This window comes from Quercus robur, chromosome 2 (genome assembly GCF_932294415.1).
Source record: "Quercus robur chromosome 2, dhQueRobu3.1, whole genome shotgun sequence".
NCBI lineage: Eukaryota > Viridiplantae > Streptophyta > Magnoliopsida > Fagales > Fagaceae > Quercus > Quercus robur.
The window spans coordinates 84,395,154-84,413,634 of NC_065535.1; the positions used below are offsets into that span (position 1 = coordinate 84,395,154).

Genomic DNA, 18,481 nt, shown 5'->3' on the forward strand with positions numbered 1-18,481 from the left:
TGACCGTGGGGTAAAAAAAAAAAAAATTTCGGCGGCGTTCGTCGGAGCCACTATTTCGGCGGCGTTCGCCGGAGCTACTATTTCGGCGGTTCAGCCATTGGACCTCCACCACAAGCGGCTCCATTGGCCGAGCCACCAGTGTTGATTGTTTACTTAAAATATAAGTTTAAATTAAAAAAGTATGACCATTATGGAAAATAATAAAAAATTGATGAAGAATGAATATTTTATTGAAATATCTTGTAAAATAAATAAACTGATGTGGGTGTTTTGTAAAAGTGATGGTGTAAAATAGAAAAAGTAGGTTTTTTGTGTAAAATAGACGGAATCTTTTCCACCAGCTGATGTGAATGCTCTTAGAAGTTAAATGGCTTAGGGTTTTCATTTGAAGTAGATTGTTCAAAAGATTTTCAACCTTCGTATAGATTCCCAGTGCACGAGAAATTTCATTTGATCTTTAAACACATAAACTCTTTGTTTGACAACTCAGATTGAAACTTGCACTTGTGTGTAAATTTTTAATAGTGAGAAAGTTGTCAAATCACTTAAAAAATGACACATCATTATTCTGTTAAACACATAGGTAAGGAAACTAACGAATGTTAAAACATAGAATGAAGACTGATCAAACTCAATAGGTCTTGAGAAACCATAGAATGAATTATGACAACTAACTTGATAAGTTCTATACTTGTCTTTCTTTAAATTAATAACAAACAAGCTATGCATTCGATGAGCAAATTGGTTATTGTAAAAAAAAAAAAAAAAAAATTCTCAAAATTGTAAAAATAGGAGCATAAAGGGATAAGTCTAAGCTATTAAAAGTGTTTGATAACTTAGATTGTGACTTGATTGTGTAATTTTGTAATAATGATAAAGTTGCAATGTCACTTAAAAAATGGCGCATCATATTTCGTTAGACATATAGGTAAGGAAACTAAGGATGTTATGGCAACGACCAATAACACCAATTTTTTAAACTTCAGGGACCAATAGTGCTCATTTGAAATTTTAAGGATCAATAGCACATGATAGGTAAATTTTAGGAACCAATAGTGTATTTATATCTAAAATAACTAAAGTGTAGTTCGGTAAGTCATGTGCAATGCACATAGCAAAGACACATATTATCTTTTTATTGTTGGCTATATAATCTTAAGCTACAACCAAGTTAGTTGTAGCCAAACTTTGTCATTTATTTTAAACTGAAACAAACTGGCAAAATTTGCAAAAAATTTTGTGTTTGAAATTTGCTTAAAAAAAGTTTTGTTTTTTGCCTTTTGGTTTTGATTTTTTTTTGTGCAAATAATATAATTTTTAAACTTTTTGAAATAAACTATTTATATTTTGACATAAAATTTACCAACATCCATATATTTTTTGTAAACACTTTTTATACTCAAAATAAGCAAAACCCAAGCATTTTGACTCTTATTACCAAAAGTAGAGACACAGAGATCATTCCCAACCAAAAAATCATTACTAATCGCATCCAATACACAGTGGACCAATAAAGCAAAATTTATTTTATTTAACTTTAAAGTTTGAATTATCCCCATAAATGTCATCAACCCAAACTCCAAAGTAGGCAAATACCATAAACAACCAAACTCATTATTATTAAAAAAAAAAATTCATACACAACAATCAGCTTCTTACACATATATAGCCTAAAATCATTACTAATCGCATCCAATACACAGTGGACCAATAAAGCAAAATTTATTTTATTTAACTTTAAAGTTTGTTCATCAAAAAAAAATATAGCCTAAAATCAAAAACGGTTGCTCATACTCCACACCACCACCCTATCATAGCTTACTTAAGTTAACCTCAAAATCAAAACCCTCCATTTTCTCCACCAAAAAAAAAAAAAAAAAAAAAAAAAAAAAAAAAACACATCAACCAGAAAAGCCCCAAACTTAAAAAAGCTATTTCTCGCTTCTTTCTTTCTCTCTCATTTTGGACTCACAGGTTTTCAGTTTCCTTCACTCTTTTTCTCTCTCTGTGTAAATCGGACACATCTAAGCAAAAAGTGTCCTTCTCTGCAAAATTTTCCAAACCTCAGGGGGTTTTAAAGAAACTTGCAATCGCCACTCCGATTTCGTACGCAATTTCAAGGAAATTTAGGGTTTTGTGGCCAGATTTCCCATTACATTCGAAGTTCAGTTCATTTCGGATAAGGTACTTCTTGCAATCTTAGCCATCAGATTGGTCGATCCGTGGGGGTTGGAGGGGGAAATGGACGCTCGAGATTCGTTATCGCCATCGACGGTCGCTTCTTCTGCTGCTTCTTCTGTTACTGCTACTGCTGCTGCTGCGGCCGCCTCTGCTGCCGTTACCGTTTCTCCGAATCGCGACGGTTCTTCCTCCGGCACCGAAGACGACGCAGTTTTGTCAGCCGCGGCGGCTCTTGCAAAGGACGCTGCCTTGCACTTCCAGTCCTCCAAGTTCGCCGACTGCGTCGAAGTCCTTAACCACCTCTTGCTCAAGAAACAAGACGATCCCAAAGTAAACCTTCTCTGTCCCTCGCACTCGCTTTCGCTTTCGCTTTAATTCAAATCTTCATTGCCGGTTTTTTTTTTTTTTTTTTTTAGCTAGGTTTTGCTTGGCGTTGTCGTTTTGATATGGATCGCATAATTGGATATTATTGTTTGTTTTTGTGAGAAATGCATGTAGGTTGATTTGGTTTTGGATGTGAAGTTCGAGCCTTATGTGGATGTCTTAAGTGAATGAAAATGGCAGAGATTCGTAATTGAAGTGCTGTTGGTAATTAGTACTGGAAACTTGATAAACAACGAGAAATTCAGGCTGTTAGAAGCGTTTTTAGTTTGTGTTTTGTTTGAAAACTGAGATTTGTATGTGTTTTCGGTTTTATGGTCGGGTTTAGGTTCTGTTGGCGATGGTCATATATTTGGTGTAATTTAATATGTATCGGGTGGAGTGCTTGTACGTGTTAACTGAAAACTTGGGTGAGAATGAACAAAATTACTATCAAGCACAGACATAAGGATCTATGGAGAAAGCATTAACGAGGAGGATCAATTGCAGCAAATGTCATAAGGATTTATTGGGTTTGTCTATTTGTCTATGTTGGCAAAAGAGAGGGACCGTTGTCTAGAAAAGAGTAGGGTAATTAAAAGCATTATTATCAACCTCTTAGCTTTTTATGTAGAATGACATATGGCTGTCTGGCACACCCTCTAACCCCTAATTTCGTTTGAGGAGTTCTTATATGCATTTTATTGACAAACCATCCCAAATGATTTATACAGTTTAGGGATCCCATAACATCACTAAGAGGGGTTGAATGTAATGATGAGCCTATAAAGTACTAGACAGACACCAGTACAATTACAACATTTTTAGACCGTCTTCCTATAGATACTGTGGTAGCATTTTGAGTAAATGAACAGTTAGTTGGTCTAGGTTTCTAATACAATTAGCCTGCTACTTTAGGCATTAGGAAGGCATAATCTTTGTGGTTTTTTTTTTTGATAATTAGATAGTTGGGGGAGGGGGGATTTGAACCCTGGACATTTCCGTTGGAAACACTAAGAAGTGTCAATTGAGATTCCAGGCTCTTTAGAACCTTAGTAGATTGGCTGTCAGCTTTGAGAAACCAATCATTCTCTTCCTTTCTTGAATTTCTTGATTTATGTAATTTTTGTACTTGATTTGTTTGACCCTTGTACACTTCCTGTGTACTAGGGCGTCCCTTTTTTGATGTCAATAAATCTTATTACTTATAAAAAAAAAAGCTTCCACTAATGGTATTATCCATTCCAAATATTAAGTTGGGTCCTTTTTCCTTGAAAGCAAAAATCTCCACTATGGTTATTACTTGGCTATTTGTTGTTTTCTATGATTAAAAAACAGATTAGGTTTTTTTATTTATTACAGAGGAATATCTATTTGGTAAATAATTAGAGAATATTCAATATGAAGCAGATTTGGTTCTATTAGTAATATTCAATAATGTCAAGCATTCCGTTGTAGAGTATGTCCACCCCCCTCCCCAATGAACAAGTTCAGTAAATTGAAGGATTTTCTTACAATTCTACTTGTTAAATTAATTTATATTGTGGAGTCTTTTCTTATGAAAGTCATTTTTTGTTACCAAGACTACCGTACAAAATTGTAAAGTTTTAATATGATTTTTGTATGGCTTGGGACTAATTTGATACGAGCCTCTTGATTGAATTTTCTGTTTATATGAAATTTTAAGTTTTGTGTGTTATCCAGATTCAAATCTTTTGTAAGCATTTCTGTCAAATCGTGGATCACACTTGTAATCATATTAGTGGACACAGACATAACAATTATTATGCTGCATTTTGACTTCCATGGATTATGGGATTGCTTACATCTTTCTTCGCTGTAGGATTTATTTATATATTCTTGATAAGTTTTTTAGCTGTAGGATTTATGCTTTCAAATCTTATGGATATTTTTTTTATAGGTTATTCATAATATTGCAATCGCTGAGTACTTTCGTGATGGCTGTTCGGATCCAAGGAAGTTGCTTGAAGTACTTAATAATGTCAAGGTACATATCCTTTTACCTTTTCTCCTTGTTATATATACGGATGTCAGTTTTATGCTAGTATATGGTCATTTAGTATGCTCATGAACAAAGGCATGAGCATCAGGCACATTGTGCAATACCTTACCAATTAAGTCCTTTACAGAAAATTAATATATTATACTGTGATGTTAACTTCTTTTCACACTAGATTCCCTTATATCATGTGATATTTTCTTTTTATAATAGATGGCAATATCAAACTAACAAGGAAATTGAGATTTTGTACGTACTTTCATGAGCAGGGAAAAATTAGATATTGAGAAACTTAAGTTAAAAGGATTAGATTACCCACAAAAAGAACTGGCAGTTTCATTATGCCTATGGCAGAGGTTGGGAACTTCTGTTTAGAGTGTTTAACATGATTGACTAGATATATTATTTTCTTTAAGGGCATAAAGTTATCTTGTTTACAACAACCATCACTTCTACCTCCCGGGAGGAACCATAAATTATTGCAAACCAGATTTGGCTTTACAAGGAGCATATGTCATGGGTTGTGCCCCATCCATGAAGATTTCACAAACCTCTATGTTTCCCATATAGTCTGTTGACGAGTTAGATTCCCTTAACCCAAAACAAGTATATTGTATTGGTTCATTATCAAATGCATAATAGTTTAACATATGAGATTTAGCATTATCCAATTGAAGCGTTGTGTACAAGCTTTCCATTTTCCAAGGTAACACTGATGCCCCATTAGTACCGCATTGTCTATGTTTTATGGCCAAATTGAGGGACCTAGAGTTTGGGGGGATGGTAGTCTCTTGGATGCACACACCTATTTGTGTCTTCAGCTACTTTAATTTCAAGCCTTCTAGCATTTCTAAATCTCTCTTTTCTCCAACTAGGGTGGTTCGAGACGTTTTCGTGTTGAATCAAAATCATTTGAAATCTTAATGGAGGAACGGGTTGTAATTTTATGTTTAAGATATTTGAAAAATGGCAATATTTCCTACAATCTATCTTCATGGGATGAGGTGTTGTAAGGTGTTTCTTGGCAATAATTGTGGACCTTTTTACAATTGACTAGACCAAAGATTTCATATGGTAAACCAAAGAAGGTGACAAAGCTTTCTCGATCCAACCACGCTATAATGTTTTTGGACAAATTTATGGCTCTAAAAGAATATATTAGAGGTGGAAAAAAGAGTACAATGGTTATTCTGGAAGGCAACCTTGTTAGTAGCTAGAAGGGCTTTGACTTGGATATGAAAATGGTTAAAGTCTCATTATTCTAACGCAAAGAACAAGTACACATCTAATACAATCTTAGCAATGAACACATCCGTAATGAAAATTGATAATGAGACTCTATCAATTTAAAGGGTGTAGATTGTGATGCAAAACCATCTAAAGGGTGTAGGTTTGGAAGTGGGAATACAAAGCTAGTGTTGATAAAATGGAGAAATAAGAGGCACGTGCTTCCTATGAGGCAGTGGTGCAAGGAGAGGTGTGACAATATTCATTCAAATTGGTCGACACTAAGGCTCTGCTTGGGAGGAGAGAATGGAATGGAATGAAAAGAATATTTTTAGAATATTCTTCCCTCCCTCTTGTTTGGGAGTTTTAACCTATGAAGCACGGACGCGGCACCTGAGGTGCCGCACCGGCGTCGGACGCGGCCGGATGCGGCGACGCGCGAGGGACGTCGTTGCCCGCGCGTCCGGCCGCGTCCGACCGAGTCATGCCACGTGGCAGTCTCGATTTTCTAGCCGACTCGCGCCGATGCGGCTCCGATTCGGGCTGAATCGGGCCGACTCGGCCCGTATCGGAAGATATCGGCCGTATCGGCCGAAACGGCCGAAATTAAAAAAAAAAAAAAAAAAAAAAAAAAAAACACACACACACACACACACAGAACGCACCGTTTAAAGAAAACACTAAACCCTACTCACTCGTTTCTCACCTCTCTGCCTCACTCTCATTAGTTCTCTTGTTGATTATCTTTTATTTTGTTTTAGTTTCAAATTTGCAAGTTGTATTCTAATTTCCGAACATCATGAATGTTTTAGTTTCAATCTTGTGGGTTGTGTTTAATTTATGAACATCATGTTTTAGTTATTATCTACTATTGTCTATTGCTCTTAAATTTGGTATATATTTGTATAATGTAAAAAAGTATGCTTAGCAATATATTAAAAATATAAATAAAAATATTTTTAATAATTTTTTAATTGCCGAGTCCCGCCGCACCCGCACCCACCTTTTTCAAAAATTGCCGAGTCCCGCACCCGCACCCGCACCCGCACCCGCACCCGAGTCCCGAAACGCACCCGTGCTACATAGGTTTTAACAGAGGGAATGAAAAGTTTATTCCCTTGTTTGCGAGTTTAGGTGGGAGGGAATGAAATGGTTAAGAGGGAATACTCATTCCCTCCTAAGCCCTCAAAATCTCAAATTTTTGTTCCCCCCAAATTGGGAGGAATAGGAGGGAATGGATTTAGGTTTAATGAAAATTTTATTGAACCTAAATTACCCCTTGAATCTTAGCCCTCTTTATTCTCATTGATTATTTTTTATGTTCTTTAAAATGAGGGGTATAATAGTAATGTTATTATAAAATGATTCCATTCCATTCCTTCCAATGTCACTTCCAAACGGTGTCACTTACTTTCCATTCCATTCATTTATTTTTTAACATCTAAACAAGATTTTTAAATTCTATTCCATTCTATTCCTTTCCCTACTAAATCCATTCCATTCCATTCCTTTAATAATCATTCCATTCCATTCTATTCCTTTCCTTTATAAACTCCCAAGCGGAGCCTAAAGTAAAAAGAGACCACCAAAAAAGGTGTAAGTTCTAGGAAAAATTTGTAGGCATGATATGCGGAAATTTGAACCAAACATAAATTTCAACTTAGTAATTATTTTGCATGAAGGAGCTAAGTGGAGAGTTTGTTGTGAGGAACAGGGCCATAAAAAGAAAGAAACGAATTGATTGGCTCTAAAACACATTTGGTTTTGGGCCATGAGACCATCAAGATAGAAACCATAGGTGGGGATTTAAAAAATAGATCTCTGGACGGGAGCCAAGGAACCAAGATTGAGCTAAAATAGTTTTGAAGTGTGCAAGCGTATAAAAGCCCAAATCGAATTGGTGCAATGGCTTGGATGCAGATTGGGTACTTGAGTCCTTAACATCTGAAATTCTGTGTAGATTTCATGAATCTACATAGCTGAACCCTCAAAATTTGCAATTGTAGGTGGGAAGTATGAAAGACCCAAGACTAAGGCTCTGTTTGGTCGGAAGAATGGAAAAGTGAGAGAACAAAAAATGTCGGAAGGACAAAAAAGTGGATGGATAGAAAATGTTTTAATTTCCCTCATATGTGTTTGGTAGAGAGGATGGAAAATTTGCTTTGAATAAATTTTCTATTATATCCTTATTATGTAAAAAAATGATAGAAAAGATTGTAATTATAAGGGATAAAATAGTAAATTCTCTGTACAAAACACTTTCTCTCCGTCTTTTCTTCCCCAGTTTGGGAGGATGGTTTTGGTTCAGCTTGGGTGGAAAATTCCACCCACCCCCTTTTCCATCCTTCCTCATTTCCATCACACCAAACAATGGAGAACTCCCATTTTCCACTCAACCAAATGGACCATAAACGTGATAATGTTGGGGTGTCCCATGGGAATCCAATCGGAGGCTAGGCCAGTGGTTATTTCTAGATAGGAATTGACGGTGAGTATTGAGCATGCAATCTCTTTCTTGGGCTTCGACGGCAATGAGGATGGCGGTGTTTCTTTTCCTAATCAAGTAGCAACAATGGAAACAAATCTCTAGATGATATCCTCCATGCAAGAGGATTGGCGGGTTGACGACAACCCACCAAGAGCCTTGTAGCTCAATTGGTTGGCATCTCATGATATTTCCAATGGAGACATCTAGGGTTGAAATCTCTCCTCCTCTGTTGTAAGTTGTAACCATGGTTTTAAAAACCAGATCGGACTAGCCGGTTCAACTAGGAACCAAGCACCAAACCGGTTCGATAAAACCCCTAAAACTGGTCAGAATTGGCCAAAACCGGGAACCAGGACTAAAAACGGTTCCTTGCCTGTACCAGTTTTAAAAACCATGTTTGTAACTATTGAATTATATAAAAAATGGTTTGACGACAACCTGATTGAGTCATTGAGGCTGAGGACGGGGATGGAAATGGTGATGACATGCATAGTTGCCTAGAAGTGATTACTTGAATGGGTAAAGAAGTGCTAGTGTTTTGGTCCTTGGGTAGGGGTGAGATAGTCTTAGAAATTTCAGTATTGGAGATGGTACTCTTCAGAAGATCCTTTGATGTAAGTCCCTCAGCTGCGTTACAAGGCAACACAGTGGTGATGTATGATGTTTCAAGCACCGAAGTTTCAGACTGGGTAAGAAATGTATTAATAGATTTAGTAAATTCTTGGGAACTTCTTTTGAGGTAAGAGGAAGTTATGATTTGAGAACATGAAGAGCACTTCAACAACGAGATAAGGAAACAAGTCTAAAATGAATTGGCAAGGGTATAAGGGACCTATAGAATTTGTTGTCTTTAATAAATTACTAGGAAAAAGGAGCAGTGAGTGAATATCCTAGCATGTGAATATCTTGTAAAATACTAAAATGTCCATGATATGAATGATGGGGATAAACAACAGAGAACTAGAAATCTACTAAGAGATTGGAGAACAGATATAGTATGCCTTCTAGCAACCAGGATGGGAATAATAAGTAGGGAGACTATGAGAAGCTTATGGGGAACCAGTTTTGATAGGTCTTAAGTACATTGGGGGCTGTAATAGGCACCTTGGTATTATGGGACAAAAGGGTAGTAGACAAACTAAAAGAGTCAGTGGGTGATCACACAGTTACCTGCAAATTCAACTATGTTTCTGATGGTTTTTGTGTGGTCTTTTTTTGGTGTCTATGGTCCCATTGTAGATGGGGAAAGATGTGATTTATAGGAGGACCTGTTAACAGCTGGTGGGTTCTTCCCATGGTGCACGGCAGGAGATTACAACACCGATTGTTTCCCTAGCAAACGAGTGGGAGCAGATAGGGCCTGCACAAGTATGTGGGATTTTTCAAATGTCAAGGCATTCAATAAAAAAGGATTTCTTCTTTTTACCCTTATGGCACGATATCCAAATAATATTGATTCACCAATTTTTTGACATTACTGAACATGGTTTGATAAATTTACCTTTGGAAGGAGGTGCTTTTACCTAGTCCAACAACTATGAATCCCCATCCATGTTTCTTGTTTCTCTAGAATAGGACGAATACTTCAGTAATTCAAATCAGAGATTACTTCCTCAAATATTATTAGACCACTTCCAAATCCTGGTTGATGCTAATGGCATTAATAGTGGAAAGGGCCTGTTTAAGTTTGATAACATGTGGCTCAAAATAAAGGGCTTCATGGTAAAGGAAAGACAATGGTAGAGTAGTTACCATTTTAGTGGGACACCTAGTGTTAACACAAACTGTTGAAAACTGACTTTGGATTTAGAACAAAGACCTCTATTTTAGTAAATGATTGTGGAGTTATGTGAAGGAGATGGATGCACTATGCAGCAATAATTTGATATCAAGTTTGGTACTTCCTTGGCATTAATAGAGGAAAAGGCCATGTTTGAGAACATGTGGCTCAAAATAGAGTAGTTTGTAGCCAAGGTAAGACAATGGTGGAGTAGTTGCCATTTTAATGGGACACCTCTAGTGTTGCTATGGTGTTTAAACACAAAGTTTTGAAAACTGAATTTTGAACAAAGCCCTCTATTTTGGCAAATGGTTGTTGAGTTATGTGAAGGAGAGGGATGCACTATGTAGCAAGGTAATTGATATCAAATATGGTACTTCCTAGGGTGATTGGCGTTCAAATGACACAAGGGAGGTTTATGGAGTGAGCTTATGAAACATTATAGATGTGGTTGGGACAGCTTTATTAAATTTGTAAGATTTGAAGTGGAAGACGACACCAAGAATTTTTTTTGGCATGATAAATGGAATGGAGATTTAACTTTGAAGGAAAAATTTCTTGAGCTCTTAATTGTTGCAAGGAATAAAGATGCTCGAGTTGCGTACTCCATGGATTGCTCAAATGGAGCTATCCTTTGGAACCCTTTATTTTTTAGGCCAGTTCAGGATTGGGAAATGAAAGCTAAGGAATACTTTTTGGATGATCTTTATTCTACTAAGGTTAGGCAGGAAGGAACAGATAAAATCGTTTGTCACTCCTCAAAGAAAATGGATTCTAGGTTTAAAGCTATTATTAGATGTTGCATTCAGAGGGTAAATGGGTTTCCCTTGGAAAAACATCTGGAAAGTTTGAGCTTCATTACAGGTAGCATTCTTCACTTGGACTGTTGCTCTTGGGAAATTTTTTGACAGTGGATAACTTGAGAAGTTGTGAAATAGTATTTATGGACTGGTGTTGTGTGTAATGCCTAACGGGTGAATCTGTGGACCATTTAATTATATGCATTGTTCAATAGCATGTGAGATATGGACACTGATCTTCTGTCTCTTAGAGATTAGTTGGGCAATACTGAATTCAGTAGTTGATCTCTTGGCCAACTGGAAAGGGAATCTTGGCAAACAGGCTTCTGGTGAGATTTTTGGAAGTCAGTACCAACGTATTAAATTACTAATGTTCTTAATATGGACCATTTGGAAAGAAAAGAATAGACCTACTTTATTTCATTTTTTATTTAATCCTTTTAAAGTTCAGCAGTGCTTCTTCAAATATATTATTCTTTTTGCTGGGTTAGATTAGAAGATTTCATAATTTGGAGTTCCCTATCTGAATATACTCTCTTTTTGCAAGTTGTTTAAAAGTGCTACTTCCAAGTCTGCTAGGTCTATTTTGCGCGGTATTTGATGTTTGATATATAATATAATGGCATTGATCCATTTTTTTGATAAGGATTAAACTTCATTGAAATTGAAAAAGGACGAAAAGATAAAAGCAGGGCACACATGCAGTGTGCTAAGAGACAACAAAGGAAAAACTAAACAGTAATGAAGGTACAAAAAAAAAGCATGTCAGGTAGAGACATTCAGGCAAATGTAAACATATGTTCTTCCCTTCTGATAATCATTGTCTCATTTTTATCCTTTCCTCCATTTTGTCCATTGACATTGAATTTCTGTTGTGGGAAAAGTCAAAACAAGGAGGAAAACAAACGTACCTTATACAGATCTGGCTTGTATATTGAACAGTTATGTTCTTTAGCCTAGTAGTTGTGTTTGTTAGTTATGACATGGCTATTACATTGTTACATCAAGCATGCCAATACAAATGGGCTGTTTGCAATTTTCGAACCATGATTTACTTTCATCCTCTTTTTCAGTCATGTTATCTATCTATGGATGACCAATAAATAAGCCATTATTCATGATTTTATTTATTGGCAGAAAGATATTCTGCTGCTGGCCCCAAGTTGTCTAGACTGTGAAAGATACTAATTAATTGTTTAAGCCATTATTACTTGTTTTTCTTGTCCTCACGTATTGTGGGATAACAAGCGGGAGGAAAGAACATTCTCTTATGAAAATTGGAGCTATTGAGATAACTTATCAAAAAACATGTCACTGTAATATTTATGATTCTGTAACTTAATATTCTCGATTTTGAAGATTGCTAGTTGATGGTTTTATCTTTGTTTATTTTTGGTCATTCATTGTTTCTTTTTGTTGTGATTGGTTCAGAAGAGAAGTGAAGTGCTTGCTTGTGCATCTGGAGAGCAGGTGGAGGCTGTTAGCAATCTTGGGAACAAAGTTATTTCTGGGTCTAAAGGAAGTAGTGCTGCAAATAGTGCCAGTATCGTTTATACGGATGAATTTGACACTTCTGTGGCAATCCTAAACATTGTATGTTTTTGTTATGTTTATAAGTGAATATGTTGGAGACTGCTGAAGGGTAATTCATCTGTCTTGTTTTTTGCTTGAATTGACTTGCTTGTCTTAAAATTGGTCTTATCTAGGCGGTTATCTGGTTCCATCTTCACGAATATGCAAAGGCATTATCAGTTTTGGGGCCTTTGTATCAAAATATTGAACCAATTGATGAGGTATGATAATTATTACCTATGGTTTTCTTTTTGCTATTGTAATCCCGTGTTAAATCCTTTTCTATATATTATACGCAGACGACAGCTCTTCATATTTGCCTCTTGTTGCTAGACGTTGCGCTGGCGTGTCATGATGCTTCAAAATCTGCTGTGAGTTCAATTTTTTAATAGTTTATCTAGTTGCTTCATTCAAGATTTTGCATGATGTTCTCAAATGTTTAACATTCTTGCTATAAGGATAATATGGTATTATCGGACAAGGACTGAATGCTGAACTTAAGCATTGTATGTCATGGGTAAGTTGGTCTCTTGTTATGGCTGTAATGAGATGAAACTTTGCTAATGTTGAACATCTAAAACAAATTACTTTAACCTTTTGGTTGGAGTTTGTGTTCTTATCCTTGGGATCAGGGAGTCTCATAGACCCCAGTGAGATGAAATGTAGACTGAAATATATGATGTGTTGTGGCTTTTTGTTTGTAAACTTTTAGGGAATATACATATTTTGGTCCATGAATATACATGAATGTCTAATTTAGTTCTTGAAGTTAGAAAGTTGCAATCAAGTCCTCAAATGATGTGAAAAGTCACCATAAGGTTAGTGCTACTTTGGTTGGAAATGTCTTGGCAGAAATGGCTGTTGGGTTAAAGAAAAAGGAGAAACTAGAGATTGAAAAGTTTCCCTTTTTTTTTTTTTGGGGGGGGGGGGGGTTGTTGTGTCTGTGTTTTTGGGATTATTTCTAATAAGACACATCATTGCTTTCTTAGGTGAGGTAAGTGCAGATATTTAAGTGCGATTCCATTAGCAATCAACTGCCTCCTAAGAATTTCATATGACATATCATTAGTTTCTGTTAGTTAGATTGTCAGAAAGAGAGTTCCAATTTTTAAATTATTTATGGACTTCAGCTATTTTAAATTTCATACTCTTTTAAATTTTAGAGTAAATTAGAACTTCAGCTATTTCTCAGGGACTAAAATAAGTGTTTGCCTAAATTTTTATGAAAACTAATGTGTCTGTGTGTGTATTTTAAGGTCCGTTACTTCCAGTTATATTATATCAAGAAACTCATACAATATATTCAATATGTACAATTTAGAACTGGTTTCTTCAAATTGAATGATTCAATCATTCTAATGAGCTCCTTCATCATGCCAATTCCATTACTAAGTGGTGCTTATTGTGTCTGGTCCAGTTTTGCTAATTCAAGGGATCACTCTCCATATCACCACACTATGACATCTACCCAACTTGCCTTGCCATAACACTCTTTGTCATAACCCAATGAACCCTGAAGAGAGAAAAAACCATGCTCCAAAGCTCTCGAGCAGCAGGGCAATGGAGAAGTAGATGATTAGTAGTATCCCCATATCTCTTACACATGCAGCACCAGTCTATAATAATTATCCAATGCTTCCTGAGGTTATCAACAGTTAGAAATTTCCCCAAAACTGCTGTCCAAAGTAAGAAACTGATGTTAGTTGGAGCTTTAGGTTTCCACAAACTCCTCCAAGGAAAGGAGCAATGGGGTGTGGATGCAACGTTTTATAATAGGATTTTTACCTCAAAGGAATTCCATGAAGAAGGATTCCATTAACAAAAATATACCTGTATTAGAAGAGCCTTAAATGCTGCCCAATGTTAGTATATTATATATGCATATAATTTATAAGGCATTTACAATATTTTATACTTAAAATTTTGATTTGTTTTTGGGATGGGGGTTAATCTGTTAATTGTGGTCAGTTGTTGGTGTCTTAATGTAGTGTAATTTGGCCTCTGGGTCTATCTTTAATTAGTTTTTTAGTTTTAAAAACAATTTTAGTCGCAATTAACTAATTATTGGGATTTGTGTTTCTATCAATTAATTGTGAATTTTTAGAGGTATTTTTGGAAAAAAGGGGGGGGGGGGGGTAGTGTAATTTGGCCATTAGGTACAATCTTTTTTTTTTTTTTTATTCGCAAAAATGATTTTAGTGTTAATTATTGGAATTTTGCCTTTAATACTAATGGACTGCAAATTCTTCTGAGGTATAGAGCATGTAAAAATTGGATAGTATCTCTGAATGTTTTGAGAGACTGATAATTAGAAAGCTTGTGATTGCAAGTGATAACACCACTTTGGTGTAGAAGTTAGATGTCTCAGCTAGTTTTGTGTTTATATATGTTTTCAATCATGTAAAAGTGTTGGCCAAGTAGAGAAGGAGCAATTTCAGCCAGTCAAAGTTTGTCATGTGCCAATGAAATCTAGCTCAAATGGCAGTCAAAGTTTATCAGTAAGCATTGTTTGAAGGGTGAAAGTTGTGGGTTTGAGACCCACTGGATGCATGTGTAACTTTAACAATCAAAAAAATAATTTGCCATTTCTTGCTAAATTCTCTCTTCTTGCTCACTAGAAGTTTGCCTTTTTTCTTTTATAATTGTGCTTGGCCCGAATGACATCTCGTATGCTTTCTGGTTTATTTAAAATATGGTATCACTTTCACAACATAATATGGGAGGAACTTAACAAGGGAGTAGTTGAGTTGAGTTTTAAGCGACGTAGAATTCTGGACGACCTAAACCTCGTTATAAAGATTTGCAGAAGACAATATATGTGGCCTCCTTGTAAGGGGTCTGCTTTGTGACTCAAGGTCTTGTGTGTGACTGTTGGATTGGCAAATGAATGTTGTTCTGTTGGGTTTCTAATTTAACTACGTGACTATAACTTGATCAAGTCAGAACACTTTTTTAGAAAACTTTCCACAATTTAAATGAAGCTGCTGGCTCTCTCAAGATGTTATGCTAGGGCATTTTAGGCAGTTCATGCCATCTTCTGCAGCTGTACACATGCCATTAATAGGGGCAATGATGACCTAGTCTAGACAGTTCTGATCCAATATGAATATGATGCAAAGCCTTTTTTTTGGTTTAATTTGCTGACAGTTTCAATCTGAAAATTTTTGTTTATCACAAAGAAGGAAATTCCATGGTATCATTTTCGGTTTACATATAGCATTCTTAATCCAAAATGGTAACCATTATAAATCTTTTTGTCCAGGATGCATTAATTTATGTGGAAAGAGCTTTTGGTGTAAGTTGCATGAGTCAAGTTGACAATGGAAGCATGGCACAACAACAATCTGCCAACCTAGTTGCAAAATCTTCCTCTTTTCCTAGCAGCTCATTGGCTACGGATGCTTCTAATTCAGATTTAGTGTCTAGTGTGATTGCCTCAGAAAATCCTTTAACAAGAACTTTATCAGATGACGCACTTGAATATGAAACTATGCTATCGAAACTGGATATTGGTGGACAGAATGCAGTCAGGCCAGCTGGTCTCTCATCTTCAAATGATCTGTCAAGGACCCCAGTTGATAGGTCTTTTACCACTGTTGATTTGAAGCTTAAGTTGCAGCTTTATAAAGTTCGGTTTCTGCTTCTCACTAGGAACCTCAAGCAAGCAAAACGTGAAGTCAAGCATGTTATGAACATTGCACGTGGGAAAGATTCATGCACTGCCCTCCTCCTCAAGTCACAGATTGAATATGCACGTGGCAACCATCGTAAAGCCATCAAGCTTTTGGTGGCATCCAATAATAGGACAGACACGGCAATTTCAAGCATTTTCAACAACAATCTTGGGTGCATTTATTATCAGCTTGGAAAATACCATACGTCATCGATATTTTTTTCAAAGGCACTGACTGATACATCCTCTCTTCGGAAAGACAAGCCACTAAAGCTTTCAACTTTTGCACAGGATAATTCTCTTCATATAATATATAACTGTGGTTTACAGTATTTGGCCTGTGGGAAACCAATACTTGCTGCTCGCTGTTTCCAGAAGGCCAGTTTGGTATTCTACAACTGGCCTCTTTTATGGCTCCGACTAGCTGAATGCTGTCTGATGGCTTTAGAGAAGGGTCTAGTGAAAACAAGTCGGCCTCCATCAGAAAAATCAGAAGTCAGAGTCCATGTTGTTGGTGAGGGTAAATGGAGGCAGCTTGTTACGGAAGATGGGATATCAAGAAATGGACTTGTGGATTCTGTTGAAATGGATGATTGTATGCTAAGCAATGATGAGCAACCAAAGCTCTCAATGTCCCTTGCTCGGCAGTGTCTCTATAATGCTCTGCACTTACTGAACTGCTCTGATTCGACCCATTCAAAGCCTGATTTGCCCTCTAATTTCTCGGAGGAAAATGAATCAAGTGAGGTGGCTTCTTCCAAGAACTCAAACCACAAGAACTTAAACAGCGTTGAATCCAAAGCATTTTCTGTAACAGTAGGCATAGGTCAGGTTAATGCAAATGGGGATGCAAGAGAACCAAAGGGAGGAACAAGTCAGGAGCTCATACAGAACTCTCTTTCCCATTATGAAGGTATTCGTAGAAAAGAAAATCAGCTGATCAAGCAAGCTGTTCTTGCTAACCTGGCTTATGTAGAGTTGGAGCTGGAAAATCCCATGAAGGCCCTGTCAACCGCAAGGTCTCTCTTGGAACTTCCAGAATGTTCCAGAATTTATTTCTTTCTAGGTCATGTGTATGCGGCAGAGGCACTCTGCCTGCTAAATAAGCCAAAGGAGGCTACTGAGCATTTGTCAATTTATTTGTCTGGGGGAAATAACTTTGAATTGCCATTCAGCCAAGAGGACTGTGAGCAATTGCAAGTGGAGAGGACCATCGACAGTGAAGAGTTAAATGGAGGATTGGTGACTGCCAAGAATTCTTCCCCTGATGACTCACAAGGTATTGTGTTCCTCAGTCCCGAAGAGGCACATGCAGCACTTTATGCAAACTTTGCTGCGGCGTCTGCAATGCAAGGCGAGCTTGAGCAGGCCTACAATTTTGCGACTCTGGCACTATCCATATTACCCAACAGTCCAGAAGCCACTTTGACTACAATCTATGTGGATCTAATGCTCGGTAAGTCAAGAGAAGCTCTTGCCAAGTTAAAGCAGTGTAGTCGCGTTAGGTTCCTCCCCAGTGGCATAACAGTCAATAAATCTTCTTGATGATTGTACTGGTGGTTCTTAATTCGTTATGTCCAGCCCTCTCTCAGCATTAGTTAGCGGGTAGATCAGCAATCCTTCAAGAGGATTTTGTAACATATATATAGTTCAATTCAGGGAATAAATTTTTCTGTTCTTTTTTCCTTATAATTTTTCACATCTAGGGTTCATTACTTGGTGGTGGCTGTGTTTTGGTTAGTGCGGATTCCCACCTTCCAGATTTGAGTTTTAGTTCGATTCAGATTATTGTGTTTCAGTGGCTAATCCTATTGGTATTAAAGAATATAGAGCATGTGCTTCTCACGAAAGGACTAAAATGATTCATTTTGGATTTGAATTCGAAGTCATATTTTCATATCAAGGCTCTTACCGTTTCTTTTACCTTTTTGTTCTCTACATTTTGAAGTGTTAATATCCAGATTATATATATATATATATATATATATATATATATATTTATATATATATATATATATATTTATATATTTATATATATTTGGTTGAAAGGAGATAGATATATTAAACAAATAGCAGAGAAAACTCAGTCCCAAATTTGAACCGGAAGAACAAACAACCTCACTTGGAGGGCAGAAAAAACTAGTGGCCTGTTTGGATGGAGGGGAAAGGAGGGGGAGTGGAAGGGAGTAGAGTAGAGTTGACTAATAATAAGCTAATTTTGTGCTAAATCTACTTTACTCCCTTTCTCTTTCCCTCAATCCAAACGGACCATAAGTAATATTTCCTGGCATAAAGGTAGGCTTTCTTGGCAAGCATCCTTAACGATGAAAATGGATTTACATGTTTTAACACTGAATTTATAGTCAAGCTTTCTTCTAAG

General features: G+C 36.6%; 1 protein-coding gene across 1 annotated transcript; it reads left to right on the plus strand.

Moving 5' to 3' along the window:
• The first annotated feature begins 1,879 nt into the window (after positions 1–1,879).
• On the plus strand, positions 1,880–18,004 carry LOC126715454 (uncharacterized). The gene is made up of 6 exons (XM_050416053.1): positions 1,880–2,511; positions 4,463–4,549; positions 12,288–12,449; positions 12,563–12,649; positions 12,728–12,799; positions 15,691–18,004. Exons 1-6 carry the CDS (start codon positions 2,242–2,244, stop codon positions 17,644–17,646), a joined length of 2,634 nt encoding a protein of 877 aa, XP_050272010.1. The 5' UTR covers positions 1,880–2,241; the 3' UTR covers positions 17,647–18,004.
• The last annotated feature ends 477 nt before the right edge of the window (positions 18,005–18,481 follow it).

Coding starts and splice junctions, on each gene's coding strand:
- LOC126715454 (XM_050416053.1), top strand. CDS start 2,242: ATGGACGCTCGAGATTCGTTATCGCCATCGACGGTCGCTTCTTCTGCT. Junction 4,550..12,287: donor AAGTACTTAATAATGTCAAG/GTACATATCCTT, acceptor TGATTGGTTCAG/AAGAGAAGTGAAGTGCTTGC. Junction 12,800..15,690: donor ATGATGCTTCAAAATCTGCT/GTGAGTTCAATT, acceptor CTTTTTGTCCAG/GATGCATTAATTTATGTGGA.